The sequence below is a fragment of the Platichthys flesus genome, chromosome 23 (assembly GCF_949316205.1).
Source record: "Platichthys flesus chromosome 23, fPlaFle2.1, whole genome shotgun sequence".
Lineage (NCBI taxonomy): Eukaryota > Metazoa > Chordata > Actinopteri > Pleuronectiformes > Pleuronectidae > Platichthys > Platichthys flesus.
Genome location: NC_084967.1, coordinates 11,364,821 through 11,376,871, shown reverse-complemented (window position 1 = coordinate 11,376,871; position 12,051 = coordinate 11,364,821). Strand labels below are relative to the sequence as shown.

Below are 12,051 nucleotides of genomic sequence, written 5' to 3'. Positions count from 1 at the left end.
CAGATGTAAATATCACAGGGAGCCGTTACTGGGCATGTGATGAGAGGCCTGGTCTGAGAGCAGCTCAAGAGGAACCCAGGTTCTCGTTGCACTTTCTGGAGCATCTAGTTTGAATTGTGTCTCCAGTGGGTTCAGTGAAAAGGTAAATCTGTGATTCATACTAATAATTAATGATGGGATGGCTCTACATGATGTGAAGTTGCTCCATTTTCTACTTTCACTGTGGCGCAACAAGTTTCGGTATATTAAGATAAAAAGAAGGTGAATTATCTATGTTTCTAGCAAACCTTCCAATTCATGCACATCTGTTCATCCATATATATTTCTTCCTGCAGCTGTGCCAGGTGCTGAGCGCCACCACCATGCTGTGTCAAGCTCCAGAGCTGCCCATCAGCCTGGCCAGACAGCAGGAGGTGCCTGAGCGGCCCGATGAGTTTGGCTTCAAACTGGACGACGTGCAGGCGCTGATGGCACTCAACAACAGCAACTTCATCTACTACCCCAACCCTGAGTTTGAACCACTCAGTGTGTCGGGGGTGCTCGAGCTTAAACCCGGATCGCCAATAATACTGAAGGTATATATATAATTTATCTAATTATCAGATTGTTTTATATATGGTTTTATATGCATATTTTGACATGTATTTAACTTTGCAAGACAAGAGACAAGTCATTGACTTGATATTAATGTGTTGCTTACAACCCGTCCCTTTAACTTCACAAACACTAATCATGGTCACATGTTTCTGTGCAGGGGCGGAACTTCCTCCCACCAACCAATAGTGGAAATGGAAAGCTGAACTACACGGTTCTGATTGGAGAGAAGCCCTGCATGTTGACAGTGTCAGAGACCCAGCTGCTCTGCGAGTCGCCCAACCTGACGGGTCGACACAAGGTCCTGGTGAGTGAGCACGTGACCCACACAGGGGAGACAGGACCTCGCACACACGCATGACAACTTGAAAGGTTATTCTTGAGAAGACAGACAGTCGCACAAATCAACTCGTATTCTGACAGACGGATGAACATTCCTCCTGTTGTTTTCTATATCTTTCTCTCCCTCTTCCACCTCCAGACAGAGCACGTTCTAATCCAATCAGCCGTGTGGGTTCAGTTACTGCCCACAAGCAGACAAAAGACAAACAAATAAACCTTCAATAAGAGGAATTAGGGCCCCGGCAAACTCAATAAAGATTCCATTTGTGGTTTTAGGAGGGACCACTTCGAACAGAGCGCTTCCTGATGTTACCACATGGCTGCGGCCTCGCAGAAAGAGACGGACACATTACTGTAAAACAATTAGGAGAGGCACAAATAAACACAAGTGTGTGCACACTGAAGACACAAATCGATACGTCTGTCTGCCTGAGCTCTGATCTTGAGTTGGAACAGAGAGATGCTTTTACAAAAGAAATATTAACTTAATGAATATGTGTGATGTGTTTTTCTTTGAAAAATCTCTTACTTCATTGATTGCCACTTATTTCTCTCGCTCTGTGAGTCCTATCATTATCACTGAAGCTCATTGAGGTGTAATTTATGAAGTGATATCTAGTTGAGGCTCTTCTCTCCAGCTCAGCTTCTTATCTCATCAAGTGTCAACACAATATGTGCCTTCTCATTTAAAACCTTTCAAGGTAATATGCTTTGTGTTAATGTACAGTACGTGCATGCGCTCATTCTATCCTGCCTCTTTATCTTTCATTATCACAAGGCCCGTGTGGGCGGCATCGAGTTCTCCCCAGGTGTGGTCCTCATCACATCCGACAGCCCGCTCAGCAGCACCGCAATCATCGGCATCGCTGCAGCCGGAGCCCTGCTCATCCTCTTCATCGTGATGGTGCTCATCGCCTACAAGCGCAAGTCCCGGGAGAGCGACCTGACCTTGAAGAGGCTGCAGATGCAGATGGACAACCTGGAGTCACGTGTGGCCCTGGAGTGCAAAGAGGGTAAGAGGCCGCTGCTGATGAAGTTGGTCAACTTAATGCCGTGGGAATATTTTAAAGTTATTCAGAAAGGATGTGAAAGCACAAACATCCAAACTTGATAAACACGAGCTGCTGGACAGAGGTGATAACAACCGGAAGATGAGAAATGTCTGTGCACCAGTTGATGCTCCCTCAAAGAAGGTCAAATGGATTTGTGGGAGCAACTGGTCTGTGTTTACACATCTTCAAATATTCTAAAGTGACTCTCCACTTCTTTTATTTCTAACTCTGATCAGGTATTGTGTTTTTTGCAGAGTGATCTTATTGATTTTAAGTTAAATATATATCAGCAGCCTCCAGTGCTGCAACTGTTGCATGTTTTTATCCTTATTTATCCGTGCAACTTATCTCATATGATCAAGGAACTATTAGTGATTATAGGCCCTCATCAAATTACTGTCATAATCTAATTATTGTGCGATCGGATTATTCTCCAGCTTTTGCAGAGCTGCAGACAGACATCCATGAGCTGACCAGTGACCTGGATGGTGCAGGAATCCCCTTCTTGGACTACCGGACCTACACCATGAGGGTCCTCTTCCCAGGCATAGAGGAGCATCCTGTGCTGAGGGATCTGGAGGTACGGTGAAGCCGTAGTGAACATGAACATGAATTGACTTTATAAGATAAAGATCTCAGGTCCTACTAACAGGCTGGAGGGTGGGTATCTGCACCTTTTCTCATCAAATAGGAAGATGTGCTGATCAGCATAGTACGGTTAACAGGATTCTTGCAAGAGGGCGGCTATAGTTACTCCCTATTGCTCTAATGAACAGAGCAAATATCACCGGTGTTCCTACCTGTCTATATCAAATAGCAATCACAATCCAATTAGTTGTATTTGAATGAAATGCAAAGGGAGCGAGCAAATTAACTTTGCAGCGGGTCACAGTCGGTGACATTGACGCCGATGCTGTTTGTGTTGTCGTCTGATAAGCAGAAAGCCTTTTGACGGCCGACAACCGCACTTTCACAAAAACAAACACAGCAGCCCTCGGATCAGGAGCGCTCTCTCGTTAATAACTCCCAGCGTTATGAGATGCTGCACGGCTTTCTCCCTCCACCCCAAAAACAAATTAAAAGTCAATCAGAGGGGGAAAAGCAAAGGCAAAAAAAAAATAATCAAGTCATTTATCCCCAGTGGTGACATTGATAGACAGACGTAATTGAGCAGGTCGTCTTGTTCCATTAAGAGAATGATGGACCCCCGTTTCACTGCCCTCGGGGTTGGCCACTCAATCCCCGGTGAAAATGTCCCAGTAATAAGCAATATTAATTATGTTTTAATTGGTATAAATGTCGAACTGTAGGAGAAGTGCAATGCGGAATAGGAGCCTAATGAAGAAAGCAGCAGGCTCGTCTTCGGCAGTTGATAGCTGCCTAATTGTTATTGATGTGGCAGAGAATTTAAAGTCCAGTTTTTTGACTGGGAGCTGCAGACATTCAGAAGAAGCACAGGTGATGGAGAGTCTGTCGAGCTTTACTGAAACAGAGGGTTTGCTCAGTAATGAAATATTTAACGTCACACCAGACACTCATTCGACGTGAGTGTCATGTTGAGAAATATTAAAATATAGTCGGCTGTGTGGCAGCTCAATGGAGCCTGCCTTTTTTATATTGTATTTGTTCCTTGAAACTGTTGGGGTTCATTCTGAGCAGTCAAATCATTTCCTTTCCCTCTTTGTTTCCAGCAATTTCACTTTACGCCTGAATCTCATTTAGAAAAATATGTCGACTTGAATTTTAAAGGGGAATCCATGGAGATCAGGGCATTTTTATGCTTCCCTCCCGGCAACAACAAGCGTCGGGAGCCATTTGGCCTCATTAAGCAATAATCTCTTTAAGAATTCTCTTACGTTTTTGTGCTTTTCAGTTGTCACTTGCACTCAAAGTTTAACTGATTCGAATTCTGTCGTCAAAAGTCATGGTGACCTTAAATGATTCTTTAAAGACAAGTTGAAACATTTTGTGTTACAGCACTGTGCAATATATCAGTTGTGTCTTCAACCTATAATACAAAAGTAGGGTGAAATCCTGCACATGTACTGTAATGTCAGCGTTCCCACATTCCCCACATTTCTATTTCTGCTCCCATTCACACGCTCACATAATGCACATGCACACAAAAAAAAGGCAAGTGCTAAAAACACACGTGCCCACACAAACACTGCACACATCCTGTCAACTGGTATGAAATTAGACTTGCAACTTAACAATAGCTCCCGGCAGATGACAAGGGGTTCCTCCAGGAAGGCTAAAAAGACAAAACATATGCTGGTTGACAGCTGCAATGGGTGCACAGGGATGCTGTCTTAGCATGAATGCTCCTGACAGATTCAAAAAAGACAAAACCAAACATAATCTCCATAGGTGCTTCTATATTTAAAAAATAGAAGAAAGCATGTGCAGGGAGAGACTATTATAAATGGTGCAGGGACAATCTGGGCTCAGACGAGGGGAATTCACATCTCTGCTGTCTCTTTCAACTTGAATCAATGTGGAACACATCGTGCCATCAAAGTAATAAACATTCCCTTTGTGTGTTCCTGCCTCTATTCTCAACTTTTAGATATAACAAAGGCTGGAAGATCCTAAACTCCTCATCTGCACAGACTCATGTTTTTCTTTCTCACCACTTTCATCCTTATGAACACACACAGATAATGAAACTGTTTATACAGGTTTTCACATGTTTAAGTTTGATAATATATATAAAAAAACCTGATCTTGATATTTATGATTATACAATAATTGTCTTCACAAATATCTTGATGCAGCTATGGAGGCAGAGAGTGGATATTACATTCAAGTGAAGTCATGACTAATTAGCTCTGTGTGTTATCTCTGAATGTGCCACACAGAATCTGCACTTTCACTCCTTGTTATTTCTAATGTGTTTCAGTCAAGTGAACATTCCTGCTGTTTCCTCGTAGGTGCCTGGCTACCGCCAAGAGCAAGTGGAGAAGGGACTGAAGCTCTTCGGCCAGCTCATTAACAACAAGGTCTTCCTGCTGTGCTTCATCCGCACGCTGGAGGCCCAGCGCGGCTTCTCCATGAGGGACCGAGGCAACGTGGCCTCACTTATCATGACAGTGCTGCAGAGCAAGTTGGAGTATGCCACCGATGTCCTGAAGCACCTCCTGTCTGACCTCATAGACCGCAACCTTGAGAGCAAGAACCACCCCAAGCTGCTGCTCCGCAGGTAGGAAGGAGTTTGAGAAGGTCACACAGAGTTTAACTCCTGTCACGTCACACAAACAGCTGTGGTGACGGATTTTGACGTCCTAAGCCCCTATTGTTCATCTTTATCTATTTAGGAAGGTTTTGCAGTAGATATAAAAGATTTCTGCTTGTTAAGTCAAGCATCTGTGACATGTTTGGATTAACCCATGTGACCTTGACTCGCTGGCTCTGTTTCCGAGACGCCAGAGACCCTTGCCATGCACATCATTAGCAAAATAATTATGATTAATTAGCAGAGAATCCAATTACAAATAGCTCAAGTAGAAAAAAAATACTGATTATTGAAAAAAGGGGAAATGAGAGTGAAAGGGGAAAACCCTGCACTCCGGCACATCCACAACCCTCCCTTGGATTTGCAGCCAGAGCCTTAAAGCCATGCATCTGCATGCAGCACATGTGATTATGCTCCCTGCCCGCAGTGTTTGGTAAATGTGATGATTATAGTTACTTAAGTAAAATGCCGTGCTCACAGCAGCTGTAAATGTGTGTAGTGTGTCTATACATCCATGCGCTGTTATGTTGTGTTGCTGGGGGGTTGTCAGTCAAGTCCTGACACCCCCGGATGATTTGAGAAGCATGTCACAAATTAATTGGTCCGTCTCATTCCAATTAAAATTCACATTCTCCCTCCGGCTAAAAGCAGAAAACCCCAAAACAGATCTGCCAGTGAAGACACACACGTAAGCAGAGGATCCTGAGATGAACGCTGTTTGTCAGAGCGTCCAGAAGAGAGTGAACATATTCACCTCATGAAAACCTGTTTAATCTCTGCTTGGTGATGCAGAGAGAGATTAATGCTGTCTGGGCAGGAGGCATGATTAATGCAGCCAGGGTTCACTGAGCATAGAGCAGCCACCAAACAATGGCGGGATCGCTGATCCTGGTTGAAGATATAACATGAGAGATGGCACACAGAGCACAGACGGGGAGAAGTAGTCAAGGACAATGGAGACACTTGTCGTTGTGTCAACAAGTGACGAAAGCTAACCACGCGAACATGGTGGCATCAGACATGAACTCTGGAGGATGTCCACAGAATTGGGTTCGGACATCGATCACCAAAACCTCTCTCTCTCTCTCTCGTCCTCTCTCTTCTTCTGAGATATTAGTCGTGTGATAGAAACATCATCAGCAGTCCCACTTGCTTGTGGTGAATCCTGGTGGATATCGTGTTCTGCTGTTCTTACATCGTCTCCTTCTGCCAGGGAGGAAATTCTCAATGAAATAGTCAAACTGCCCAAATTCAGCTTCTTTTCCACATTCCTTCTCTTCTTCTGTCACTTTCTTGGCATCTCGAGAGACGGAGACAGAAAACCTGGCAACAGCACCATCACAGTCACTTAGCATTAGACACAAAGCGCATGTTGAAGAGTGCGTGCTCACTTTGATTGTCCATTTGTCTTACGCCCGATTGTGACGGGCACAGATCCGACTGTCTTCTGCTCCTTCGTCCTCCTCTGATGCGCTTATTAGTCTTTCAACGTCCCAGCATGCATTTCAGATGCGAGTAGGCAGTGTGCGCGGGCTACACAACCCCATAGGGCGGGCTGACTGGCGTGTCCTTGGATAGCAGCCGAAAATAGCTCAAGATAAACCAGAGGGAGGCTGCGGAGACGGAGCTTAATCTAGTCTTGGAAAGATGGCCTCCCTCCGTCTCTTCTTCTCTTTAATGTCTTTCTTTCCTTCCTTCACTCACCATGTTTGCTCAGTTTGAGTCCAAGTTTCTCTCCCTGTATCTCCATGCTCACCCTCCATTCGACACTTGTGCTGCTTGTGTCACACTGTCGCTGTCTTATTTCTCTCCTTCTCTTTTTGTTCCCTCAATCTATATATCCAGCTCTTCCTCCCCTCCTCTTCCACCTCCCCTGTTTTCTTGATTGCTAAATCAATGCTCAGAGTGCGTGAGCAGGGTGACTGGCTACCCACTGCCTCCCCTTCCAAGAAATCTGTGTATGTGCGTGGACAAGTGTGTGTGTGTGTGTTTGTGTGTGTGTGTGTGTGTGTGTGCATGCTTCCATCTCGCTCCACGCACAGACACACATCCTTCCATCTGTCCCATCTCAACCTGTGCTGAAGCACAACCACCAGGCAAGCTAACTAACGAGAGCCTTCCACAACCATCTGTCACATTCCTCGCTGCATCCTCCTCCTTTGCCTCCTCCATCCCTCCATCCCTCACAGCCAGCTCTCCTCCCATCATGCAGAGCGACGCAGCCTTTTCCCAGAGCCTTAAATTTAGTTTGGCTGCAGTTTGGATATCGGTGAAAAGATGAGAGCAGAATATGTTCTGGTGTTGATCGCTGCCGTGCTTTGGCTCCAGCGAGGACTCAATCATCACACAGCTTGTTTAACTACTGAGGAGAAGATGTTTGTATTTGGAGAAGAGTAGGATTACTTTAGTTGGTTTTGGCTTTTCTCCTGGAAATGTCTTTAGACCTCATTTTATATACACAAACTTATGTTATAGCCAACAACAATGTTGAATGTGTGATGAAACACACTTGAATTCCCATTAACTTTACCTCTGGCCAGGTTCCCTCTCTGGTTCCCACTGCCCCTGTGACTGGGAACGAAGCGTGACCGTGCCAACACGCCACATTTACATCTGTTCAATAACACAGCACATTTCAGTGCTTTGACGAATGTTAGATCTGCACCACTTCGCCATTTCCCCCCTCGTTCCCTACGTGCTCTGATCGAGAGTGAGCATAAGCAAACTGGTGGGGCTGTGCCAAGACTTCTTATTACTGCAGGGCTGGCACCTACTGCAAGAAACACACACACACACACACGCACTTAACACTAGTCAGCACACATGGTAATTTCCGAACACATACACAGTGGGATTAATTTGTGCATTTCGCACGCTAGCCATAAAACAGCCTCACACTTGTCCAGTTATTCAAAAACATGCACAACAACACTATCTAGTGGATCATTTAAAAAGAAGAGAAGGGGAAATCCAGACTCAGTCAACCATTTGTTCCTGTTCTTTTCTTCATCGCCCTCCCTCCCTTCCTTCCTTCCTTCCTCATCACCTCCCTTCTCCACTCTCCTTTCTTCCCTTTGATAGATGGGCTACATTTGTAGAAATTGAGAGGATTTGGACGTGTATGTGATTATGGGATCCAGAAGTGTTCAGCCAGAGGGAGGGAGAGCGACAGCAAGGACACATGAAAGAATAGATGAAAAGTGACCTTGTTGACCCTGGGATCTGTGGACAGAGGAAGAGTGGTGGTGGTGGCGTTGGGGGGGGGGGGGGGGGGGGCAGGAAGCTAATCCCCCCAGGTGTTGTGCCAATGTAGGCAGGGGGTGCCAGGCCAGCCCCACTGGCACAGCAGACATCTCGCGAGTATGGAGCCCTTAAAGAGGCTGTCTGAATAGTGAGGGGTGGGAGGGCTGCAGGTGGCAGCCGAAAACACTCTGGACAAAGCCTATGCATATACACTAACACACAACCACACAACTACACAGACACACAGGGGCACAATGGACACTAATCCTGAAATATTGATGCCTTTGGTAGTGGCTCATTGAAAGCAGAGGGAGGGTTGTGCGGGTGTGTGTGTTTGAGGTGTTCTGACAGATTACCCACACACCCCTGCTGCTGGCCAGGAAGGTTGCTGTCAAAGGATATCCGATCCTCGCCTCTCCTCTTTTTCCCCTCGCCACCACTGCTGTTGTTATTATGTATGCATATTAGTCATTCACACGGGATCATTCACACTGTTGGCCCAGGTCAATACGCACACAAACACACACACACACACACACACACACACAAATGAAGAGACACACCATTTTGCCACACCAGTGGAGCATGGAAGCCAGGCGGAGAAAGAGAGGGAGATGTATTCATTCACTTTCTATTGTGCACGGATCGAGTGTTAGTCCAGTGAATAGGCGAGGGAGCGCTTAATAATGAGGCCAGTGTTATTACAGAGCCGCTCCAGCCCCTAACGACATCCATCCACGGGGATCAAATAAAGGCTTTTAATTGCTTTGCCTCATATTAAAATCCCCGCCACCGTAGGCGAGCTGCCCTCGGCGTGCCTGAGCATAAAAGCCAGCTGAGAGATTGTCTGAAAGGCCATCATATAGCATGTGCAGGGGCTCTCTCAATTCATGTCTTTGCAATTATGTTTGTGTAACGAAAGCCTATTCATTAGCGGCGATCGTCATTTTCAGCCGAATATTTGATGATAATGTTGAATATGTATGGCGGTAATGAGAGTGTGGGGGATCATATGTTCATTATGTGCTTTGTGTCCGTCTGTCTGTTTGCAGGACCGAGTCTGTGGCAGAGAAAATGCTGACCAACTGGTTCACCTTCCTCCTCTACAAGTTCCTTAAGGTGACCCCTCAGCCAGTTTGGGTTTTTCAGTTCAAGCCTCAGTCAAGTTTATAATTTTCACAGATGAAAATCACTGTGATATTCACTGAGAGTCAATGATGCTGTTGATGAAGATTCTCCAATTTGTGAAGTGATTGAATATAAAAAAAGACTCCTACTCTAAATCAAAGTAATCTGCTACATAATTAATTATAGTCTAATTATAGTTATAGTCTACTTATATTAAGGAGGCGTCTTTGCCAACTTGTCCATTGAAGCGAAGTTCCTGTTACTTCATGAGACACCAGTATTCATTGAATTAATTAACACTCCTCTTACCTTGAGACAACAAAATGTCACTTCTCCAGCTCCACTCATTCTTCACTGCAGCAGGGAGGAGAATAAAAACATAAACAATCTCCTCTCCTGACAAACAGCAGAGTCCGAGTCATATGGCATTTTCTTATATATTTATATATATATATATATATATATTTGATTTTTGTGTTAAGATATTCTTTAATTTCAGGGAACAATGGAGTTTGTGACATGATGTTTATACGTCTGGCTCAGTGACTTTGAACATTACAAAAAGGAACATCATCATTGTGTGTGTGTCAGACATTATTAAACGATGGTGTCACTGAGTCGAGAGCAGGAATGGCTTCAAAGTTTCCTCACCCCCTCCCCTCTCTTCACATCTCTTCACAGGAGTGTGCAGGCGAGCCTCTCTTCTCCCTCTTTTGTGCCATCAAGCAGCAGATGGAAAAAGGCCCCATTGACTCCATCACGGGAGAAGCACGCTACTCGCTCAGCGAGGACAAGCTCATCAGACAGCAGATTGACTACAAGACGCTGGTAAAGAGTTCACCTGCCTGGGGGTCCCGGGGCTAAAAGGGGAAACTTAATATGCATTCAGGGACAAGAGGAGAGAAAGGGTGGTTATGGGTTGTCGGTCATGAGATGTGCAAGGCAACATAAAGTTGTCGTTGTCGCGCTTGACACGCGGGGGGCATCGGAGTGGCAACCTAGCGTCCTGTTGGAACCGGAGCTGTCAAGGAAAAGAGCGGAGTTTAGCGATGAGGAGGAAGGAAGGAGATTATGCATGTGTGTGTGGCTGTGTGTGTGTCTGTGTGTGTGTCTGAGACGACGATTCTCTCCCCATCTGGAACCTGTTGTTTATTCCCCAGGTCTGTCTGTCTCTGTTCTCCTTCCATTGGAGAAACTGTTCACTTCTTCCTTCACTTCCTTTACTTGTCTGTTTGACCTCTACTTTCTGGGAGTATTGATTTACATGTCCAATTTAAACAGTGATAGATAAAAAACTCCTGGAAATGTTTCTCCCAGTATAGACAAGTGACTACACTTAAATATTTAATGAGACGTTCAACTGTAGGTCTATGTATTCGGGGAAGGTGCGAACATAGAAGACGACTCATTTACCCTCTCATTCATAATGTGTATTTGTGCTCATTTTGTAAATCAGCTATTTCCACCAACACCAGAAGGCAGCACTGACGGAACTGATGAATATGATAATAATATTATAATGAGCTGTTTGGCTTCTCATCAATTCCGGTGGCACGCTGCAGTCTTTTCCGAGCTCTGAGGAAAGAGAAATTTCCTCCGTGAACCGTCTTTTCTGCTGCTGCTGTTTCTCTCACAGGCTCTTTGACAAGCAGGAGCCGTACAATCAGCTTAAAGAATATAAAACACACAAACCTCTATGAGATTAAACAGGCATTAGACACAGCAACATGTATCCTTGCCAGAACAACTTGGGAATTTTTTTTTTCTGAAATCTTACCTATAGGTTACCAGAAAGAAGTGAAGCTGGCAGCTAGTTCCTCCTCTCAGCCCTGCGTGTGTTTCTGCTTCAGGTGGTGAACTGCATCCATCCAGAGAATGAGAAGAGTCCAGAGATCAGGTGAAGGCTCTGAACTGTGACACCATCAGCCAGGTGAAGGAGAAGATCCTGGACGCCATCTACAAGAACGTGCACACTCACACCGGCCTAAAAGCCTCCGACATGGACCTGGGTGAGAACCTTTGACATTTATCATATATACTGTATATGTACACTTTGATATATAATGTTTCAAAATGCCTGACATGCAATATATGACAAAATAACACCAGTTAAAAAAAAAAACATAAAAAAAACAACTGAGAATAAAATCTTCTTTGCAGATAAACAATTAGAATAAAGATGTCTAGCTTCACTCTGCATCATAGACTGTTAATAGAATTAGTGAACACTTGTCCAAAGGGCTAATTCTGCATTCTGTTTATCACTGGCTGTTGACTAGTTTTAGACTTCATCATGTATTTACAGTTTCACTCCTGTAGTTTGTTCTGTCCAATGTCAAAACATTTCTATCCTGTCAGTGATTCAGGCTGAACTTAGACACCATTGATTTCTACGAAGGCCCTCCCCACCCCACCAGGCTCTTCTTTAAAAGTCCATGTCTCTTCAGACACAGAGAG

At 44.8% G+C, this 12,051-nt stretch overlaps 1 protein-coding gene across 1 annotated transcript in view; it reads left to right on the top strand.

Annotated features, from left to right (window-relative positions):
- The window catches only part of plxna4 (plexin A4), a 185,935-nt gene that overhangs the window by 154,987 nt on the left and 18,897 nt on the right, over positions 1-12,051 (top strand). Inside the window, 9 exon segments of the mRNA XM_062383138.1 lie at positions 336-575; positions 755-901; positions 1,715-1,949; positions 2,426-2,568; positions 4,922-5,190; positions 9,519-9,585; positions 10,276-10,422; positions 11,445-11,484; positions 11,487-11,603. Coding sequence (XP_062239122.1) covers positions 336-575; positions 755-901; positions 1,715-1,949; positions 2,426-2,568; positions 4,922-5,190; positions 9,519-9,585; positions 10,276-10,422; positions 11,445-11,484; positions 11,487-11,603 — 1,405 coding nt within the window.